Genomic DNA, 18,561 nt, shown 5'->3' with positions numbered 1-18,561 from the left:
GAGCTCAGCTGACCTTTACCAGTGTGAGTGGGAGTGAGGCAGGAAGCTGGAGAGCAGACAAAGAAATGATTTTTGGAGGGAACATTGGAAAATCCTCACTGGATGACTGGACGCAGTCTTTGAGTGTGCATCACTCACTGCTTCACAAATCCCAAGCAATTGTATACAAGTATCAAATGTGCACTGTTGGAAAATGGCCCCATGTGACAGACAGTGTTCTATATTAGTTGTTTAGATTATTAAAACAGACGCATCATTGGTTTGCCCTCATTTTGGAACAAGTTTTATGACTTAATATACAGTTAGTTTGGTCTGTGGCTCATTGCCCCCTTAAAAAGGTCACAAAATATGAGAGGTTTTGTGTTGATTAATGGGCTACCAAAGAAGAATAACTAACTCCCTTTCACACAAATCTATATTTATGTTTTCTGTATTCACATTCAGAATCATTTTTCATCTTCAAGATGCAAACAGTTATTAAATGGAGTCATCTGACCAGAGTGGAAATCCCTCTTTCGATCACAGATAAAAAGATACAACAGCACTTTCCAATTCCATCCACAAATTCTCAAATTCAAGAAAGCTCTGACTGGGTCACTCCAGAACATTCACCATGTTGTCTTCAAACCATTTATGTATAACTTTGGCTGAATTTTTTTCAAGTCATTGCTGGAAAACAAATCTTCTCCCAAGTCACAGTTCTCTGCATCAAGATGTTTTACAGGACTTTACCCTCTCCCTTTACAGGACTTCCAGAGCTAAAGCTACACAGAAATGGTTTGGTAGTACAATATTTTTCAAATAATGCTCTCGATGGTATGGTGCCACAGTGTGTTTCAGCACTACTTTTATGCTGACAGAGGAGGTTGTAAGTAATCGAGAAAAGTTGGGACACCTGTAGGATTTGGTAGCACCAACTTTCAAGGCTTGATCAACCTCCATTGCTGCAGAACAGCTTTAAGTTGTTAACCCATTTCTTGGTCCCTGAAAATATAATTCTGAAACTTACATTTTCTTTCAGTTTTGGGGAACCTTATCTTTTTTTAAAACCTCTGGCAGTTCACCACTTACCTTTGTACCATTTCAAGCTATTCATTGGACTTGAGGTACTTAAAGTTCAATGAAAAACTGGAAAAATTGGGGCATTCTAAAACTTTTGACCAGTAGTGTACATACAAGGTTTACTGAAGAATATAGTTGTGTCAGGTGTGTAAATAATAATCTGGTCAAAGGATAGTATGGACATTTTGCAGCATGACTTATCCCTCTCACATCCACCCTGTTTAATCTGTTTCCGCACATACAGTAGCTCTTTCTGATGAACTGACTTGATTTTACAGGCCCTTGAAGTCTCCAGTGAGCTATTTTTCTCCCTGGTTTCAGTTCCTGTCGTGCAGTTTTCCTGCTGTTTGCAGTGTCAGGACTGAAAACACAGCTGCACATCTGAGCACTAAAACTCTGCAGAATCCTAAATTATTACACAATTTATATATAATAGCATGATAGACTTACGAGTGCATGTCAGAGGAAGCCGACTGTTATTTGGCTGTTGGGTTTTTGGCTGTTTTTCAGGCCAGTTCAGGTCACGTCTCAGCAGGATCTTCCCAAATCACAACACTTTGTTTCACACAGTCTGTGATCCTTGACTTTGGAAACACATGAATGTGAATTTGTGTTCTTAGTACCGCTGCTAAAATGACTGTTTTAGCATCTTTATGAAAACTAGAGACAAATGCTCCACAGTGTGGTGTAAATCGGTCATTTATTATTACAACACATGCATGCAATTTCGAATTTTTTCAAGAGAGTGCAACATCGTGTGAAGAATGCATTTGAAACAATGGCACAAATTAAATTGCACTCATGCAGAGTCATGTAACTGTAAAGTCTGAATATGAACCAGTGAGACAACAACACCAAAATCTGCAACACTGGTGAGCTCCATGTAGCAGTTTCATTCAGTTTACAGCTCCATAATTAAACCTAACACACAGTAGGAATGTAATTAAATTAATTTAACTCACAGAGAGGGTTTTGTCTTATTGACCTTGAACTTCAGTCAGACAGAATAAGATCTTACTGAGTTTAACGGGACACGATGATTTACAGAATACAAAAGAGACCTTGTCCGAGGCCGAGAGGAGTAGCCTGTGGAAAAAACAATGTCAGATGTCCAAGTTATTTATTTCTTTGTGTGCTTGCAGCTAAACTTGCAGTTGTCATGAACACTTTTGAAGTTAATTTCTAACTGGAAGCAATAATAATTGGCAAACTACTCAAGGAACAAGTAAAAAAAAGTCTGTGCATAAATGCAGCAACACAGCATCTAAAGCATTGAAAGCAAACTTGCACTGTGTTTTGGTAATAAGCGTCAAAGTTATGCTTAAATACAGGAGTCAAAAGTCACCATTCAGCTCCTCACTGAGGGATATTTTTTCTTACAACCGCAGCTGCGGCTGCTTATATACAGTAAAAATAAACACCAGAAAACAATACTGGACATCTTGAATTCATAACAAAACAAACGTAAGAGGATGTTAATGTTTTTTTTCCAGTGTTTGCTTCACAGTAGTCTCACAGATACAGCTGCTAAAGAAAACAGTCATTTTTTGCTGTTTTAAATGAATGCATTGATGCACTAGCAGCTCTGCTTTGACACAAACAGCAGAGTCCCAGCTCTGCTGAAGCCCAGGACTGTCCACCGAGGTCCGAGGTCTATGATTCTCATTTCTACACAAAGTCTCTTGTAATGAAGATGAATACCAATAGCAGAGATGAGTCTTGAGTCATCTCTGGGAACATAATTAAGTGATTTCACAAAGTTGTGGCCACATAAACACAAATCTGTTCCCAAGATTTCTTCTTGTATTTTTTTCCCAAAGGTTTGCTGTTGATGTGATGCTTCATGCTAACGTTTTAAACAACCGTCTGATCCTTTTTAAGCCTCTCTTCTTTCAGGAAATATATTGAGCCCCAGTTCAACCAGTGCTCCCAGCAACATGGTCCACAACGGGATGCACACAAACGTCAGCTTTACGTCGGCCAGTTTTTCCAGCTTGGCGCACAGCGTCAGGCAGAAGCCCAGCTTGAGCAGCATGGCCGTCAGGTACCAGGTACGCAGCCGCAGGTCTGGCGAGCCGTTGCGAGGATCGTACCCGGGTTTGCAACGACCCGCCATCTTGATGGCAAGCATGAGGATGAGGATGCCGTCGAAGACCCAGACTGGGAGGAAGATGAGGAACCAGTTCCACTGCACCTAGAGAAAAGCAAAGCCAAGACTTTTATCTACTGCTCTGAATATCAAGAGTTGTCTATTATGGATGACTACAAATCTTAAACAGAGCACTTATGGGGATTTTTTATGAATCCTGTGGGAGAAATCTATTAGTATGAACAACATATTGTTTCAGCTTTGACATGACAATGTGCATGAGAAATAAGGCAACATAAATCAAAGGCATCATTCTACAACGTTAATCATATTAAAACAAACATTTGTACAGTTCTCATTTTCCATGGCTTATCTACAGGTCTGTGTGATATAATGACTATTGTTTAAGTTGTTGTTTAGTTTTTTTAAATTTCATTCACAGGACACAAAGCTTGTTGATATACACTATCAGTCAAAAGTTTGGACACACCCTCACATTTAATGGTTTTTCTTTATTTTCGGGACTATTTACATTGTAGATTCTCACTGAAGGCATCAAAACTATGAATGAACACATGGAATTATGTAATAAACAAAAAAGTGAATAGTCAGTGTGAAGTCAGAGCAAAGGGTGGCTATTTTAAAGAATCTAAAATAAAAAAAAATTAAAATATAAATCCATATGTGTTCATTCATAGTTTTGATGCCTTCAGTGAGAATCTACAAATAAAGGAAAACCCTTAAATGGGAAGGTGTGTCTAAACTGTTGAATGATAGTGTATATGCTCTACTTGTGTTCAGAAAAAAACAGAAGAGAAACATTTTAAAAGGTGATTTAGTTGCAAGAGGAAATGCAACACCAGCTGTAGGGCTGCGATCAAAGTAGTGAATCACAATCACGATTTTGGCTTCTCACAATTACAACTGTGATGCTTACATTTGAAATGCACTGATCATAAACAGCACATGTAGATAAAATCACTTGGATTTATCTTGCTTAAATCTGACATTAGAACACCTTATTTCATTATTTTCAAAGTGATTTTTTTGGTCACACTTGCCTGAGTTGCTGTGCTGCAGTAACACCGTGGAGACTAAAAGTTTCTCTGTGCACAGCTGAGTTTCTACCTGAGCCTGCATGTGAGGCATTTAGGGAACATTGGTAAATTGTAACGTCTGTCAGTGAGAAAATGCTCAGCAGGAGATTCATTCTGGGTGCAATTTTATTTTACATTGAATTCTGGTGGAGAAGAACAGTATTTTAAGTCTTATTTTAGTTTGCCTTTAAAATCAATAGATAATTGTGATATAATACGCTCAACGTGATCTATGTGTTGATCCAAATCATTGTGATGATAATTTTGGTCATCAGTATGCACACCTAGTCAGTTGTGTGGAAATATTTGAGCTTCAGAGAGGATGATATGGACCAAAGACAGGTCCTCTGCCAGTCATTTTTCAGCCTTTTTAAGCCATTTTTATTTTTTAAGCAGATGCCCTCCATTAAAATATTGCCTCAATTACTTGACAATGATTAATTCTTTTAAAATAGACTTATTCAAGCCATGTGGTAAAAATTCCTGTTTTTTTTTCCCTTTTCAGAAAAACAAAAATTGCAACATATCTTTTGAATGTCACAAAACCCTATAATGGACCATTGCAGCAGAAAAGCAGTGAATGGAGATAAAGAACGATAACAAGACACAAAATACTTTCTAATCAATAAACAGTTACTTGACTTTATTCAGCTTGGTGGTTAATGGGACAATAAAGAACTGTTACCTTTCCATCCAGTTTGAGCACTAGCATGATGAGGAAAACCAGGGTGAAGACCCAGGTCAGCAGAACCCTCTGAGCCAGAGACATGTCACTGACTGCAGACAAAGATGATCAGAGGAGGCTACAAACAGAAGCTATACAGACCAAACATACATGGAAAAGGTACAGAAACACACCAGAGGTTAGAAATACACTAAAATTATGACTATTTCGATATACTAGCAAGACATTTTGCATATAAGAATAGACAGCACGGTCGGAATAGCTACTAATAGCTATAATTGACATGCCAGTTGTAGTAGTGTTAACTGTATTTCAATTAAATTAGCTGAAACTGATCTAAAATGCTATTTTTCATTCATTTTCAGGTTAGGTAGCAGATGACAGCTAGCTTCTACAGCCTAATAGCATATTTGCTAATCGGCTGGTGTACAGTATCTCACTTACTTCAGTGCGTTTCCAGCTCTACGCATCTCCTTCTCCCTGCGAGCCACGCGTTAATATTCACATGATGTTTCTAATAAAAAGTCACATATTTATCCTCAGACGTGAACAACAACAGACGGAGGATTTCTGGTCCGTTATCTGAGCTCGTCCCGCCCCTTCTGCGAGCCGATTGGTCAGCCTTTTTTTACGTCACGTCTATTTCACGTCCATCAATTTAACCGTAAAGTTTTGGCAAAAGCGCAGACTTAGATTCGTCCTGTAGTAAGCTTTAACGTCCACTAGAGGTGAGCAAAGTTCTTTCTATTCCTGTCAGTTGCTGTAATCATATGGCAATTCGTCGTGTTACCGTATGAAACGGAGACATTTTGCTGTCTTGTTTTGTGCTTTTAGCTTATTTTCTGGTGTGTTGTGCGAGACATTGGCTCTCCTTTCCGGTTTGCTAACGGTCGGCGGCGGTTATTAGCTTAAACCGTAGCCGCGCCTGTACGCGGTGGTTTACGGTCGCGGGGCTGGAGTAGTATTTTTACAGTGATCGACAGAACGCGAAAAGCTAATGCTTCAAACAGCGGCGAGCAGGCACTCAGCATCTCCTCCAGACAATGGAGCAGGCTGGCGAGCTCACTTCACTGTAAATCACGTTTAGGAAGCGCACTTCGGCTGTGTGTGCGGAACTCGGAGCGGCCGACGCGGTTCGAGGAGGTAAGACTGAGCGCGGTCCGTTTGGACAGCGCTAATCGGGCATTAAACACAGCTGTGAGGCTCTTTGTGGCTGCCGGTGGCTTAGCTAACTCGAGCTAGCAGCAGTAAGAGGAGGAGGAGGAGGAGGAGGAGGAGGAGGACTGTGTCTGTCTGTGTGTGAAGCTACTGAACCGTGAAGACTATCTGAAAACACCGTGGCAGTGCCCAACTACTTGCCAGCTAGCTTCAAAATTAGCTGCCTTTAAAGTAATTTATAGCGCCGCACAGGTCGTGCCCTTTTATGGAGTCAAACACAGCAACACCACCTCCAACATATGAGAATCTGCTATAGTTTACTACAACACTTGAGTATTACTGACATGCCTGACACTAATGCACTTTAAACCTTTACACTTTGTGCCCTCTACTACTCTATATTTTCTTAACCATGTAATCCTTCTAGTTAAATTATATGAGGGCTATATGTCACCATTACTTTCATTGCAGGCTTTCCCATTGTATTTTATAGCCATGGTGGACAAATAATGGAAAAGTCAATGCATTTTTAAAACATAACGCACACAACACTTGTGGATAACCCAGCAGAGGTGCTCTTTCACACATCATATGCCCAAATAATGATGTGGCTTTTGATTAGGCAATTTATCTATGTTTGATTGTTGCCATATATCCATAAAGCAGCTCCAACAAATTGCCACTTGTGGGATTGATAAAGTTTTCTTGTTGCGTAAAGATCTGGTTATTTTACCCCTGTTGCTAAACCATTTCTGAGTGTTTTTTTTAATTGTCTTGTTGTGTGTGCATAGCTAGGAGAAATGTTGACGTTGCAGGCCTTCAAGTAACTATTAATCAATCAAATCAAGTCACACTTTGTGATTTTGCCAGGTTTCCTGCTGTAGTAGTAGTGTACTTTTCACCAAGAACACAGAGCAAAAATAGAATAGAAAATAGAATAAACAGCTGCAATACAGCAGTACCCAGAGTACTAGAAACGGGTATTTAAAATGCAAATGACAAGTACACAAATCCTTAAGTTTTAAAATGTTGCATGAGTAAATTATTTTCATAGAAAGTTTTTCTATTGAATTTTTGCAGGGATGCTGGGCAAGCAGGTGGAAAAAATCTATGCAGTTTTACACATTAGCCTTCATGAAAGAGAAGCGTAGGTGCAATTTCACACAGCAAGTACCGTATATACATATAATGATGCACATGGCTTGAAAACAATTGGACTGACCAGATTGCGTCTCTTCCAGCAGACCTGTGTCATCATCCAAATGGCTTTTCAGCTCAACTAAATCATTTCCTCGCTGAATGTCTTTTAATTATCAGCTCCTCATTAATCGGCTAATCATTACAGCCTGCTAATCTGAATCGCTAACATTTGTTTGTTCTTTTACTATCTATTCTATTTGGTCTGTTTTATAACCTCTACCTGTCTTTTACCACTGAGGGGAAAGTGTCGCAGGCTTTCAGCGGGCGGTCAGGCTCACAGTTTGGCAGGCGGTCTGATTATCCAACATGTTTACCATCGAGCCAGTCTGTCTTTTCTAGTGTCTGACTAATGCTGTCATCACTCATCCAGATTTTCCTCTGCAGTCATAATTAAACCCCTAACACAACCCTTCGCTTTCAAACTTAAGGTCTTTGAATACCCCTTTTCTGTCAACTGATGGCTCTCGCAAAACATATGGCTCTCGTATTAATCGGAATATGTCCATACAAGTCGAAGAACTGAAGACTATCGAGTTACGTCTGAGCAGTAAATCCTGCTGTAAAACAATGACAGCAGGAGAAATGATCAGCTGCACTATCGTCTACTGCTGCAGCTGTTTGACTTGGCTGTGTTTGAACTGTGGCCAAGAATTTAATATCATTGTTTCACTTGGGTGCAGTCAGGTATGCAGGTTAGCAACTATATGTTTAATGAGGGCTCGTGTCTTTGAATATTTAATGCCGCTTCCTCTTTCTAAAAATTAAACATCAGGAATATTACTTTCAATGTAACAACAAGCATCCCTTTCATTTCACCTAGGCTGGTGACTTTGTGAATCCCTGACAGTTACTGTGGTAGGTCCACCTGTATATCACATGTACAGTTTTTCCAGGCAGCTAGGAGATGCTTTTATTCATAGAAATTTCTAACACTTGCCACAGTTATTCAGTGAAACCTGCCGGTGGGTTGAAAGACATGCTGCCAGAATGTCACGACTTGCAGGATTTTCAATTTTCTAATGGTCCTTGAACATACTCGTGTGAACGAGGGGAAAATTAAACAAATCTAAGCTTAAAATTCAGATTTTTCATCACAATTACTTTAGTCCACTTGCCCTCTTTAAGACTTTGGAAAATATGTATCTTTTGCTTTAACCACATTTTGTAAGATAAACAAAAAATTCTCTTAACGCAACCTAGAAGCCAAGACTGACTGAGCTCGGGACAAAGATTCCCGTTTCGACTGAACTGCAGACTGTTTACACCGAGCAGAGAGTAGGCAAAAATATAAAGGTAGAAAATAGCTGTAGTATGTCGAGTCACCATATTTTTTTTCAGTATCGGTAACACTGTAGGAACTTGGAAAAGTGTCACGCGTTGATTCCAGTTTTTTTGAATTCTTTCTTTTTGTGATTTATGGCGCTATAACCTTGTCATACTGCACAACAAGACATTTTTGAGTTCCCTCTGCTTCTAGTCATGGTTGTGCTGTTTCCATTGAGGTGCATGACTTTATGCTGCAGTGAAAAATGAGTCCACAGTGAGTAAAAATGTGAAATGAGCGGAAAGCGCTTAGGATTCCGAGGGTTTACAGGAATAATATATGCAGTCATTTTCTATTCAGTGAGCCATACACTCGTCAACAAGTAGTAGTTCTCAGATGAGCGCAGCAGGTAAATGTTTTCATCAAAAAGAATTGTCAGGGACATAAGAGGTAGTTTTCCATCGCTCATTGTATTAGATGTCATGTGATGCCCTTAAGCAAGGCACTTTACTTACGTCAACCTTCCTCACACTGCGCCTCCGAGAGCACTTGGTGAAAGTTTGCAAATCGGTGTGTGTTTGTTGACAGAAGGGAGACGAGCACTAATATAACCTTTGCTGCATCTTGCATGTTCACAAGTGCAGTGTTGTGTTACACACAGCTGCTGTCTACAGACATGGGATTCCCAGGACGCTCCTCACGCACACCTGTACTTGCGTACACAGAGGATCGACTACACAAAGCGCCTGCCCCTGAGACGGTGATTGATCATCTGCTGGGCCAGTAGTACTTGTCAGTCAGCATGCAGTTCTGCAGTGTTCACGAGCTGGATGTCAATCGGAGCTTATAGTGTGTGTTTGTTGTTGTGTGTTTGCACACAAAGTGAGTTGTAGAGGATGCCTGCCAGATTAAATGACCTTGTGTGTGCTTCTTTGTTTCTCTTGCTGCCTCCCTCTTTCTCTCTCACCCTTCTTATTCTCTCTCTGTCTCTCTGTTTCTGTCTCTTTTTATTTCCCGTTATCCATCTCCTAGTACCTTCCAGACAATGCATTGCTGTTTCTGTTGTGCAGCTTGAATCTGCCTGCAGAGCTGGTTACATCATCAGCTGCAAAAGAGTGACATCACACACTAGACTGCCATATCATCTGATGTTGCAGCAGCAGGACGGCCTGCAGGATTGTGATATAATTTATAGAAATATGGCCATTGCGGTATTAAGTGCGAGCAGAAAGGTCACAGGAAAAGGCCAAGTAACCTCACAGTGGCCAGACAAATTCTATGTGAGTAATTCAGCTGTACTGCAATAAAATTAGATTGAGTTAATATGTTCATTTGAGATGAACCCGCCTGGAAAGTAGACAAGAACAGACGGCAACCAGGGGCCGTCTGTACAAGATGTTGCAGAAACTCTCCCAGCTTATTATATCTGACCTTTCTTTAATGAAATAACAACATAAAATAATTTTTTAAAAAAACTCAGTTTCTCAAACAGGAAATTCTTGTGCAAGAATACATCAGAGTAAATAATAATTCAATTCAATTTTATTTATATAGCGCCAATTACAGTCAAATTGTCTCGAGACGCTTTACAGAACCCATATGCCTGACCCCCAGAGCAAGCCAAAAGGCGACAGTGGCAAGGAAAACACCCTTTTAACAGGGAAAAAAACCTCGAGCAGAACCCGGCTCTAATGTGGGGGGACCCATCTGCCTGCTGGCCGGGCGGGTTGAGAGGGACAGAAGAGGTAGAGAGGTAGAGATAGAGGGGTAGAGATAGAGATAGAGGGATACAGATAGAGGGGTAGAGATAGAGAGGTGGGGGGGTGGGACACAAGGACCATAAAACACAGCCACACATCTGAAGCATCCAGCATCCAGCTCTGGGACCAGGGACACTCGGAGAAAGGACACAGAAAGAAACAGAGTGAGTGTAATGCAATAATGGTATATATAGTAAATACATAGGTAGTTAGAGAAGGGCTCAGTGCATCAAGAGAGGTTCCCCAGCAGCCTAGGCCTATAGCAGCATAACTAGGGGCAAACTAAAGGGACGTCAAGAGGGGAAGTCAGTTGTGCAAATGAAAACACCAGCTCACCCCGTCAGGGTCACCCAGTCAGCCCTAACTATAAGCTTTGTCGAAAAGGAAGGTTTTAAGCCTGGTCTTAAAAATAGAGAGGGTGTCCGCCTCCCGAACCCAAACTGGGAGCTGGTTCCACAGGAGAGGTGCCTGATAACTGAAGGCTCTGCCTCCCATTCTACTTTTAGAGATTCTAGGAACAACAAGTAAGCCTGCAGTCTGAGAGCGAAGAGTTCTGCTAGGGTAATATGGTACTATCAGGTCTTTAAGATATGATGGAGATTGGTTGTTAAGAGCTTTATATGTCAGAAGAAGGATTTTGAATTCTATTCTAGATTTAACAGGGAGCCAATGAAGAGAAACCAATATAGGAGAAATATGATCTCTCTTGCTAACTCCCGTCAGTACTCTGGCTGCAGCGTTTTGGATCAGCTGTAGATGTTTCAGAGAGCTATTGGGACAACCTGATAATAAGGAATTACAGTAGTCAAGCCTAGAAGTAACAAATGCATGGACTAGTTTTTCTGCATCACTCTGAGACAGGATGTTCCTGATTACAGGATAAGAATAATTGCAGTTTTGTCACATATCAGGTTAGACTATTGCAAAAATGTTATCAGACCAGTATATTCAGCTCGTGCTTGGTCTTCTGTTGTAGTTGTTTTAATTGTGATCTTATATTTGGAATTCTGTTCCGCAAACCTTCTGAACTCAACACAGTGTCTGGATGCTTCTTTCGCCCGTTACATTTTTTCCTCACCTTTTTTCGCTCATTTTTCACTGCAATATAAATTTGTGCTCCTCTGTAGAAACGGTGAAAGCATGGCTAGAAGTAGAGAGAACTCAGAAATATCTTGTTCGTGATGACACAGTTATAATGTCAAACATCATTAAAAAAAACAAGGGGCATTTGCGCGATTAATTGCTAACCTGGAATCAACATGTACATTTTTCCAAGTTCCTCAGGTGTTACCAATGCTGAAAAAACAGTGACTCTACATACTATGTATATTTTATGACTTACATCTCTAATTTCCATGCTTGTTTCCTCTTTCTCACCTGTAGTTCAGTTGAAAGTCCTTGAATTTTTGCACTGTGATCATTCACTGTCAGCTGAGTCACCAATGACTTCAGAGTTGCTTTGAGGAGCGCAGAATTGTTGTTTTTTTTTTACAGAACCTAGTTACTTAAAACAACTTGTTTACTGCAGACTTTCAAATGAGATGTGGAATATAGGAATTTAAATATTGTGATTTTAAGCTTAGATTAATTTTCCCAACTGAGCGTGACAGCACAGATAAATAGCTCATGAACTTTCGACAAGGGAAAATCTGACAACTCTTTCTGTCTTTACAAATTCAGGATCTGATAAATGGTGTTATTTTTACTTTTTTCCCTTCTTCCTTTTCTTTTACAGACAACATGCCTTTAAAATCAACCAGTGGATTTTGGGAGGTGAAAACTGAAACGTTTGTTTGATTGCTTTATTATGACATAGAATTTATAATGATTATAGTCACGTCTTCTGTCTACTGAAGTAGCAGATTTAATTAATTTATTTTTTTGAATGGATGCAGGAATAACTTCAGCAGACATGCCATGGCTTTACATTACAGATTACCTGCCGCAATGGACTGTCATTATCAAGAAGGTCACTCTGAGAGATAATTGATGGTGATAAAGATAGTGTGTTGGTGATGTTTATGGTGATGATTGTGATGATGGTGGTCAGTCTCATGAGTTTCTACAACAGCAGCATTGTTAAGCTGTCTGTTGGGATCCTTGGCTGCCTGGTGTTAATCATTACCTTTTCTGAGAATCCTTGAGGCAGCCTGTCTGTGTGCGTCTCTGAAGCTCAGCAAATGACTCATGCAGCTTTTAAAACTGCAGCCTCATTACAAGGACCCATACCAAAGCCCAATTACATGGTGCTCAGGATGCACACTAAAACCCTCTTTTCACAGAGAAATTTGAGGTAGTTATTAGTCCTGCTGACCAAAAGCGAGTTTCTCTTTCCTGAATGACTGCCGTCTGCGGTATGCGAGAGCCTCAGATGCACACAAAGTCGTACATGCTGCTGTTGTCGGTTTGAATTGTGATCATCTGAGGCAAAACACAGTCTGACCTGACTCTCCTTTGTTTCCCAAACGTCCAGCTCCTGCCGTCATTTGGCTGTGGGGACGAAACACCAGTCAGCTACACGGCCGAACCAGAGGTGAGTCCCGTGTGTGAATTCATTGTGTGTTTACTACTGTGCAGCCCCCCACCCTGACCGCCACACAGACTGTTTTTGTTTGTCTGTTGCATGCTTCAGCACCCCGCGATGTGTTGCTGTGAGGGTGTCAGCTGCCTCCCCTCACACACATAAAGCCGCTCTGCTCAGACAGCAACGGCAGCGAACGAGTCCTGTTCACTTCGTCTGAAAGAGAAAGACAGATGGAAAAAAAAGACATACTTCCCTTTTGAGGAGTGCACACACAAAGCTTTTTTTTTTTTCTTTTTAGCATGCATGTGTTCGTGCATGCTGGACAGTGAAGTTGTCTACAGTCTGTCTCAGTTCTTTCAGTTCATCTGTGGGTTCTGGCTTCCTGTCCAACACAGAGCCACAGAGACTTAGTATTCTACATGATCACATCATATGCAACTGTTTGACACTATTGCTTTCTGCTCTATGGAGGGTTCTTTTTTTTTTTTACTAAATATACACTTTTGATAAAAATTCCATATGTCAGACTTGCATATAAATGATTCGACTTGTGCCTAAGCGTGAACAGAAGCTTATTTGAAAGCACATCTACCCTTCAAGTAGTGAAGTCTGTTTCAGCTTTATTTTGCATTATAAAAAGATTTATTGGAGATAAACAATCTTAATTGCTATTGTCTGATTTAGAGATCTCTTATGTTATGAATCTTAAACCAGACAGACGACAGATTAACCCTCCTGTTATGTTGCGGATTAAACTGACCCATTTTAAAGTTAAAAAAAAAAAATTGTTAAAAGTATTTTTTCAGAATGTAATTTCTTCTGCTTGGCTTAACAAGTGTGACCAACATATAAAATGAAATTGGTTAATTTTACATATTTCCAAACCCACCCTGAACAGAGGAGGTGACTTGTGTTCATTTATCAACTCCATGAAAAGAAAAAAAAATTCAAAATGTGAAATAATTTTTTTTAAAAACAAGTACATTTATTTAAAACTATTGTATTTTATATGTAGCTCTTTCCAATACATATTTTAAAAAGTTTTAGTATGCATTTTTTTTTTTTATGAAAAATGAGTGAATTATCCTCATTGAACCATGATCTGTGAGAGGTAAAGAACACCATTGCACTAAATATTGATATAAATGATTGGTAATGGAGTTAACAGTAAGATATAAACAATGTTTGTCAGGATTTTTTGTCTTCTGACACTTTTGGATAATTAAGCATGACCCAGGAATATTTTTGCTGTTCCTGAGAAATGAACCTAACATTAGGGTTAAGCTAAAATTTAACCTCTAATTGGTCTACCACACCTTTATGGAATCTGTTGTTTGACTTAATGGGGATCACAACATCTAATTATTGGCCCAAACAATCAACACTCAGGCTGATCAATTTTTTACATGCCATTAATTCTTATTGGCTGTATTGCAGTTTGAGCTTGCCCACGGTCACCGAAATGTTTCACAAAGTGTTGTTGACAATGTCACTGTTGTGGAAGTACTCTGTCATTCAGCTGCCCCTCCAGTGGGGATCAACTGATATGGGTTTATCAGGGCAGATACTAATCATTTGTAATCAAGGACACACATCACTGATATCTGAAACCTTTGACATACTTTTGCAGTGAAAATAAAACAGCTGGTGTCAAAATCTAGAGCAACAAAAACTCAAAACTTCATTGATATGCTTTTGTTTATCTATGTTTTCCGTATGTTTAACTAAAAGAGAACTTTTCAGCATTTGTCCTGCAGTGTTGGTAGACTATAAATCCTGATGAAAAGACAATCAGGTCAAGGCCACAAAGTGACAACAGATAACGAGAGACAGCTGCATCAGAGCATTTTAAAGATGTATTTATTTACTCTGGAATTGTTTTTTTTTTTTTTAAATGATAGTAATATTTTGAAAAATATCAGATCCAATATTCAGAATGTACCGAATAGATCCACTATATAGGGTGATAATCTATATAATCCATTTAGTCTGTCCCTACTCGCCAGTGAGTCTCTTATCCTGCAGACTCCGCTTCACTGTCCTGGATGGAAACTGGTGTCTTTGTTGGGCTTTCTGGGAAATCTGCTCTGAGCTGAAAGGTCACTTCCACCAGAACCTGCAGCAGGTGGAGAGCTGGCTTATGTACACTTAGCTAACTGAGGCTGCACAGCAAAACAAGGATGCCATAAAGTCCACTTGTGATGAGGCAGCAGGCTACTGCCTCCGGCTACAGTCTTTGAAGTTTGAGTCTATTGGATGAAAGACTCCGCAAAGATTACAGCTGAATTACATTGAGAGCCACCCAGCAGCAGCCTGGCCAGCCTGCAAGTAGATGAACAAGACAGAATGGCCAAGTGTTAGCAAGTTAGCAGCAACTAAATTTTCAAAAGAAGCAACGGACTGAAAAATCACTATTGCCAGTCATAAGCTTTCATAAGAAAATCTAAAATAGGATTGAGGCATTGGTAAACTGGACCTTTAGCCTTGAGTGGTAGTAACAGATTTTGTATCCAGGCAACCACATAAACAGCTAATCATGTGATCTCATCTGATCAGATCTACAGAATAACATGTAATTCAGATCATGCATCATGATTCTGCCTCAAATTTATATCATCTTCATCTCCCAGCTCCCTGCAGCTTTATATCGATTTAGTTTTTTTCTCTTTCAATTCATTCTTCAATTATACAACGTAAACTTGTCTTTCTCCTTTTGTCACATTTGTTGGATTATCACCAGTAGACAAAATCAATTTATGGTTCCATGTTAGTTTTCTGTACCTAAATCTCCCAGCTTTATCCAGTAATCTGCTAATAATTTAATCATGTATGTAAGTTGTTGTCGAGCAAATGTTTCAGCTTCACAGTGGTGTTTGTGGTATAAAATGAGTTCATGGGGGCTGATGTACATGTGACCGTCACACTAAACAACTAGTGGGAGCATACGATGCTACCCAGTCAAGCGATGTATAGGTCAAATGTAGCGTTGTTTGGTGTCACTTGAGAGGGAATCACCCTACATGATGAAAACCTGATCCCAGCCTCCTTCTTTCTCACACACACACCATTTCCATGAATCCCCCTGACACCTTCGACCCCTTTATCACTGCCTGAGCAGCTTCGTATTTCCTGTAAACATGCAGCATACACACACTTACTATAACACACACATGCCCCCTCCCCCAGCTTGGAGAGGTAACCTGCTCCCATCATTAAAAATGAAGCACTCGGATAGAGAGGGAGCAGCTAGTGTTACACATCACGAGTTACCGGACTCATGAAGGAGGTCTCTCTATGCTCATGTTTTCATTAGACAACCCAGAGACACATAACACTGTTGTCAGTTTGTGTTTGAAGCAAAACAGATAGAAAACCATGCTTTATGCACTTAACACTTGCATATTTTATGTTGTCATTTTTGTCTGGCAGTTTTGAAAAGTTCTCATAGAGATCGGGTCTTGATTCGGTGTCAGTAGTATTGATTAGTGCTCAGTGCCATCTAACCTTATCTGACCACTACTGTCTGCTTTTCCAGCCAAAGTTAGCAGCTCCATTTTCATGTACCAAGGGTAAAAAAAAAAAAAAAAAAAAGCAAAATAATTTCTTTTCTGTTTTGTGCAGTTGTTCTTGCAGCTTCCAGCCGTTCTTGTGGAGACGGCAGCAGATAGTGAGACATAAACTACACCGATCTAAGCTGTCCTGGCATACATGTCGATAAAGCATCTCAAATAAACTTTGAAAAGAGGCATGTTGGGCTTCAAATTTAATGAGACAAGAGCTTAAGCAGCATGTAAAACCTCACATGTTGTTGCTGTCAGATGGATGGATGGACAGAGGTGTACAGTTACACATTACAAGGTTTGGGAAGCATGCACTGCATCAGCTGACCTTAATTTGGTTTCCTTAAGCTCCACTGAACTCAAGACGCTTCTGCAGAAATGGTATCGTACTTTTAAGGTATCAACAGGAGAATCCAGCTCTCATATTTTAAAATACTTCTTAATAAAGCAGTATTAACCTTGGACAGATCATGTAATAATCAAGTTTAGTCAATTAACTCATAACTATCAAATTAATTATCAAATTAATCCTCTTATTTGATATGTGATTACTTAGTCTGAATATTTTTTAAGAAAAAAAATGAAATCTTCTGATTCCAGATTCCCAAATGTTCATATTTCCATGTTTCTTTACTAATTTTTGACAGTAATTGGAGTATATTTGGCTTGTGGACAAAACAACACATTTGAGGACAGATTCTCTGTGTGATGTAGTGGCACCTTTTGTTTTGTTGGAAGCTTATAGTTATTATATCAGAAAAATCAAAGAAAAGATGGGGTAGGTGCTGTTAAATCCTCTAAATCCCAAATCCGACAGTAAATTGTTATTTAAAAAAAACAGCAAAATTGCAACGTTTATGAGAGACAGAAACTGTAAAAACAGTTTTTTGTTGCATTTACAACTTTCCAACATTCCAGAAAATTATCTTTCAGTTTCATTGGGAAAATTAGCCAAATCTAAGCTTACAATTGCGATATTTCATCAGAATTACTTCATTCTATTTGTCTCGTTTAAATTTTTTAAAATGTAAAACGTTCCCTAATGTGTTCTAACCAGATTCTGTTAAAATTATAAAATTCTGTGCTCCTCAGTGCAACTGAGAGGCCTTGATTCACTCAACTACGACCAGCAGTCACTTAGCAAAGATTCAGACTTTTCGACTGAATTGCAGGCTGTGTTTACAGAGTAGGACTATTGTGAAAACAAATAAAAAATCTGAGTAGTAAAATGTCTATTATATGAATAATCACCTCTTTTTTTCCCCCTAAATGTAGGTAAAACCTGTGGGTACTTGGAAAAACTGTTGTACATGTTGCTTCAATTTTTTGCCATTTAAAAAAAAAAAGTAATCAAAGAAATTAAAGTTTTATTGTATCTTTGATTATGGAAATACAACTTTAAACAAGAAAAGCACTCAGAGAGTGCAGTGCTCTGCCAAGGCTGTTCATTCCCCCATATAGCATTGTCAGAAATGCAACATTTGTTTATTAGTTATTGATGATCAGAAATCACAGCACTGTAGAATGTGTCCATTTAATATAGATGTACCCACAAACAAAATGACCTTGCGCTGAGCACAGGCGTACCGAATTGCATGATTTGTGGATATAACGGTCAGTAGGAATTGCTGGGACTCAGAAACGCCCCTACAATTTAATCAGTTGTTCCTTGTATCATTTCTGACGGATAAGTCCCGAAAAGTCTGCAATGGTCAATTTGCAGTAGGATTGCAATCGTGATCATCCGCCGGCAGCTGATGTAGTGTTCACTTGTCATAGTTACAGTGACAACGTGCCACTATCTCACAATAATACAGAAAACTTTAACAAATCCGTGGATCCAGACTATAAGCCGCATCACTGTGAAAATCTAATCAGTTGGTCCTTGGGTCATTTCTGACCTTCCCTGAAAATTTCATCCAAATCCATTAGTCCATTTTTGAGTAATGTTGTAAATGTAATGGACAAACGTACAATGATCGTCGCATCACTCCGCTGTTCCTTGGTGGAGTAATAATGTCCATCTGCACAAAAGATATGTTTAACCCTCCTGTTGTCCTCAGGTCATTCTGACCCCAAATAAAATCAGATTTGTTGACAATTTATTCTATATGCTTTAAATACCAGTCAATCCAGTCAATCATTTTGACCCCAGAGGACAA

At 39.4% G+C, this 18,561-nt stretch overlaps 2 protein-coding genes across 6 annotated transcripts in view; one reads left to right on the top strand and one right to left on the bottom strand.

The window, feature by feature from the left end:
- Nucleotides 1–1,743: 1,743 nt before the first annotated feature.
- Nucleotides 1,744–5,722, bottom strand: LOC111565842 (transmembrane protein 60-like). Of its 2 annotated transcripts, none has more exons than XM_023266119.3 (3): nt 5,378–5,722; nt 4,934–5,064; nt 1,744–3,256 (listed from the first exon to the last, which is right to left on the bottom strand). In XM_023266119.3, exons 2-3 carry the CDS (start codon nt 5,015–5,017, stop codon nt 2,939–2,941), a joined length of 402 nt encoding a protein of 133 aa, XP_023121887.1. In that variant the 5' UTR covers nt 5,018–5,064; nt 5,378–5,722; the 3' UTR covers nt 1,744–2,938. The 2 variants fall into 2 exon arrangements, with proteins under 2 accessions (XP_023121887.1, XP_035802252.1); XM_035946359.2 differs by having other exon boundaries at nt 4,934–5,025.
- A 194-nt stretch (nt 5,723–5,916) lies between these two features.
- The window catches only part of LOC111565830 (protein PHTF2), a 64,697-nt gene continuing 52,052 nt past the window's right edge, over nt 5,917–18,561 (top strand). For all 4 annotated transcript variants that reach the window (XM_023266103.3, XM_023266104.3, XM_023266102.3 and 1 more), the window contains exons 1-2: nt 5,917–6,076; nt 12,789–12,848. The gene's annotated coding sequence lies outside the window, so the exon portion shown is untranslated. The remainder of the gene's footprint in view (nt 6,077–12,788; nt 12,849–18,561) is intronic.

Source organism: Amphiprion ocellaris, chromosome 21 (assembly GCF_022539595.1).
Source record: "Amphiprion ocellaris isolate individual 3 ecotype Okinawa chromosome 21, ASM2253959v1, whole genome shotgun sequence".
Classification (NCBI taxonomy): Eukaryota; Metazoa; Chordata; class Actinopteri; family Pomacentridae; genus Amphiprion; species Amphiprion ocellaris.
The sequence above is the reverse complement of the archived record's forward strand: the minus strand, read 5'-3'. Positions and strand labels throughout refer to the sequence as shown.